General features: G+C 54.3%; 1 protein-coding gene across 5 annotated transcripts in view; it reads left to right on the top strand.

Moving 5' to 3' along the window:
• The window catches only part of Arhgef15 (Rho guanine nucleotide exchange factor (GEF) 15), a 13,562-nt gene extending 10,536 nt beyond the window's left edge, over window positions 1-3,026 (top strand). For 4 of the 5 annotated variants that reach the window (XM_013522174.1, XM_013522175.1, XM_005399415.2 and 1 more), the window contains exons 10-16: window positions 230-304; window positions 392-484; window positions 561-721; window positions 817-969; window positions 1,269-1,351; window positions 1,464-1,568; window positions 2,783-3,026. In XM_013522174.1, coding sequence (XP_013377628.1) covers window positions 230-304; window positions 392-484; window positions 561-721; window positions 817-969; window positions 1,269-1,351; window positions 1,464-1,568; window positions 2,783-2,934 — 822 coding nt within the window. In that variant the 3' untranslated portion in view covers window positions 2,935-3,026. The remainder of the gene's footprint in view (window positions 1-229; window positions 305-391; window positions 485-560; window positions 722-816; window positions 970-1,268; window positions 1,352-1,463; window positions 1,569-2,782) is intronic. The other variant, XM_013522176.1, reaches the window with a different exon arrangement.
• The last annotated feature ends 641 nt before the right edge of the window (window positions 3,027-3,667 follow it).

Raw genomic sequence — 3,667 nt, 5'->3', positions numbered from 1 at the left:
GTAGGAAAACAAACAAACAAACAAACAACCACACCCTACAGTGTGGGGTGGGCTACGGTGAAGAGACAGGATAGCCTCTCTTTGGCCTTGTTGAGGCTACTGCAGCAGCCCTGTGACCCTGAACTGAGCATTTTTTCACTGAGCCAGGCAGGGCCCTCCGAGCTGTGGGCCCTTTGAATCCCAAGGTGCCAGAGCAAGAGTCCCGGTCACTTTTCCTCCTTGTCCCCAGAATATCCTGCGCCAGACCGAGGAGGGATCCAGCCGCCAGGAAAATGCCCAGAAGGCCTTGGGTGCTGTCAGCAAGGTGGGCAGGAGGGACGCTGAGGCTGGGAGAAGTGACAGGGAGGGGTGGAAGGGAGTAGGAGGTGGGTAACTCGGCGCCCTCCCTCAGATCATTGAGCGCTGCAGCGCTGAGGTAGGGCGCATGAAGCAGACTGAAGAGCTGATCCGTCTCACCCAAAGGCTGCGCTTCCACAAAGTCAAGGTTAGTTCCGGCCCAGACTCTTCATCTCCCCTGTAGCCCCAGCACAATGAAGCTACAACGTGGCGTTTTCTCGCAGGCTCTGCCGCTGGTCTCCTGGTCAAGGCGCCTGGAGTTGCAGGGAGAGCTGACCGAGTTAGGGTGCCGGAGGGGGGGCGTGCTCTTCACCTCCCGCCCCCGCTTCACTCCCCTCTGCCTGCTGCTCTTTAGTGACCTGCTGCTCATCACTCAGCCCAAGAGGTGGGTTCTGACGGGGAGAGAGAGCCGGGGATGGGTGGAGAGGAGGAGCTCAGCGGGATCTCTGCTCTCCTCTGAACGCCCTCTTCCTTGGGCAGTGGGCAGCGGCTGCAGGTTCTGGACTATGCCCATCGCTCCCTGGTGCAGGCCCAGCAGGTTCCAGACCCATCTGGACCCCCTACATTCCGCCTCTCCCTTCTCAGCAACCACCAGGGGCGCCCCACCCACCGGCTACTCCAAGCCTCCTCCCTGTGAGTTGTGCCTCCAGAAAACACCTTTGGGGACTGGGGGTGTAATTCAGTGGTAGAGCCTGTGCTGGCATGTGTGGGGCCCTGGGTTCATGGCCAGCATATGTGTGTGTGTGTGTGTGCGCGTGCGTGCGTGCTTGCGTGCGTGCGTGCTTGCGTGTGTGCATGCACACACACACACAAATCACCATTGGGCCTTGGGACCTTCCCCAAACTCTCACACTGCCACTCCCCATGCTTTCTCCTTATGGACCCTCCCTCCTCCCTGGGCCAACCGTGAGCCCTCTCTCTGTCCCCTCCAGATCAGACATGCAGCGCTGGCTGGGAGCCTTCCCTACTCCAGGTCCCCTGCCCTGCTCCCCAGATACCATCTATGAGGACTGTGGTGAGTATCATGCTCAGGGCAGAAGGGAAGGCAAAGTGAGTCTTATGGGAAATAGGGAGGAGAAGCTCTAAAGTCTCTGGATCCCACTCTAATGTCACCTGTCCACTACCAGAGTGTTCCCAGGAACTGTGTCCAGAGCCATCTACACCTGCCAAGACTGAGGGACCGGGTGTGGAGTCCAGAGCTCCTGCCAAGCATGTGCGCAAGAGTCCTGAAGGTGAGGGACTCTTTCATGCACCCACTCACTTGATATTTGTCTGTTTATTTATTCGTTCAATTGATATTTACTAAACACTGTGAACCAAACCCACAAAGCTTCCTGTCCTGCTGGAGCATGCACCCTGCTTCTGCAGTGTTGCTGAGGCTTGAACCCAGGTCACTGCATGTGCTAGGCAAACGCTCTACCACGGAGCTGCATCCCTAGACCTGCAGCATTCAGTCTAATAGAGGAGGCAAACAATACAGAATAAACATGATTAATAGATAAATAAAAGCATGTTGGGAGGTGGTGAGTGCTCCAGGAAGACTAAATGTGGACCAGAATGAGGAAGTTGGGAATTTTCAGGGTTAGGGAGAGTTACAGTTTCAAATGGGAAGGCTGAGGTGGACTTTATAGTAAAGGCTGGGGGGAAGCGAGCAATTTGGGCACATGGCGTCTGGAGAAAGAGTGTCCCCTTTGGAGGGACAAGCACTGCAGAGCCCCTTTGGTCTGGTGTGTGATGGAGGCACTGTAGGGAGGACAGGATGGTGAGAGGGAGCCGGACAGGGGAGAAGAGAGGGCAAAGAGGTCCAGAGGTAACAGGGATGAGATTTTGTGGGTCCTTGCAAGTCTCTATAAGAACTCCACCTCGGCCAGGACCTGTAACCCCCAAACAGTGCCTCAGCCAGGCTCCTCTAATCCCAGTACTCTGGTTTTTTTTTTTTTTTTTTGGTACCGGGAATCAAACTCAGGACCTTGCGCTTGCCAGACAGGTGCTTGTGCTGCTGAGCTATATCCTCAGTCTAATCCCAGTACTCTGGAAGGCTGAATAAGGGGGGTTGCAAATTTGATCTCAGCTTGGCCAATTCAGTAACTTAGTGTGAGTACCTTACTCAAAATAGAGAAAAGGGGATGTAGCTCAGCGTGAAGGGTCGGGTTCAGTCCCCAGTTTCTTACAAACAAACTCTGCCTCTTACTCTGAATGACATGAACAGTCACTGTGGGGCTCCACAGCAGTGACAAGCCCTAACCCTCTCAATGCTGCCATCACCTATAGCAGCAGCAGGCGCAGCACCTGCTGCTGCTGCTGGCCTGTGTACCAACACCCCAAGCATCTCCACAAATTATCGCACCCACCATGACCCCCAAGGCTTGAGACCCCTTTCCTTCCTCACTCCTCCCTGACCTCTGTCCTCACCCCTCGTCTTTCCCTGCCCTGTCTTTTTCCCTAGGTTGGCTGAAGGGGCTTCCTGGGGCCTTTCCTGCTCAGTTGGTGTGTGAAGTCACAGGGGAACACGAACGGAGGAAGCACCTTCGTCGGCACCAGAGGCTTCTTGAGGCTATGGAGCCCTCTTCAGGCACCCCCAGTGACCCCCCACCCTAATGCAGGCTGGGGTGGGGGCTCAGATTGGGACACTGGCAGCATGACACCGAGGGATAGAAACCACCCATCCATCCATTGGATTCATTACCAGTGGAAACACTACCTCTAGTGGAAACCAATAGGGACTGAACTTCCAGCCAGGCAGCCAATGAAATAAAGCCTCCGAGCTCACAGCAATAAGAATGAGGATGTCTTCAGTGGTTGCCCATGGAGACAGAGGCAAAGTAGAGAGCAGCTGATGGGCACTGAGCTGGCTGAATCCCTGGCAAGTGAGTATCCTTGCTATGTTCACAGTCAAGGAAGACATTGCTGGCTCAATGCAGTTCAAACCAAACCAAACCAGACCAAACCAAGCCACTGCAACAGAGATAAAGTCCTACAGCCAACAAGGATGATCAGGGACCTATCCAGCCAAAGGAGATGGTGATCTGGGCCCAAGAGACCAGCAGTCACTCCACTTGTTTCTACAACCAGCCACCAGTTGAGAAGTATGGTTCTCAGACTCTAGTTTCATTCCTTGGATATCTCCTGTGCCCTCTCAAGTGTGTCTCAGAGAATCTGTGTCTGCATATGCGCCTCTGTAATATATCAGGGAAGGTGATTCTGCTGATCATGGGGAGTGGGTGGTGGCACCCTCCACTGCCAAGAATGAATGCTCCATTTCTTCTCTCACCTACATTTCTCCTGCTATTCTCTCCAAGAAAGACATTAGGTCTCAGTTCCAGAAGAGAGT

Source organism: Chinchilla lanigera, unplaced genomic scaffold, assembly GCF_000276665.1.
Source record: "Chinchilla lanigera isolate Chin_1 unplaced genomic scaffold, ChiLan1.0 scaffold00066, whole genome shotgun sequence".
Taxonomy (NCBI): Eukaryota; Metazoa; Chordata; class Mammalia; order Rodentia; family Chinchillidae; genus Chinchilla; species Chinchilla lanigera.
This window is presented reverse-complemented; position numbering and strand designations above follow the sequence as displayed.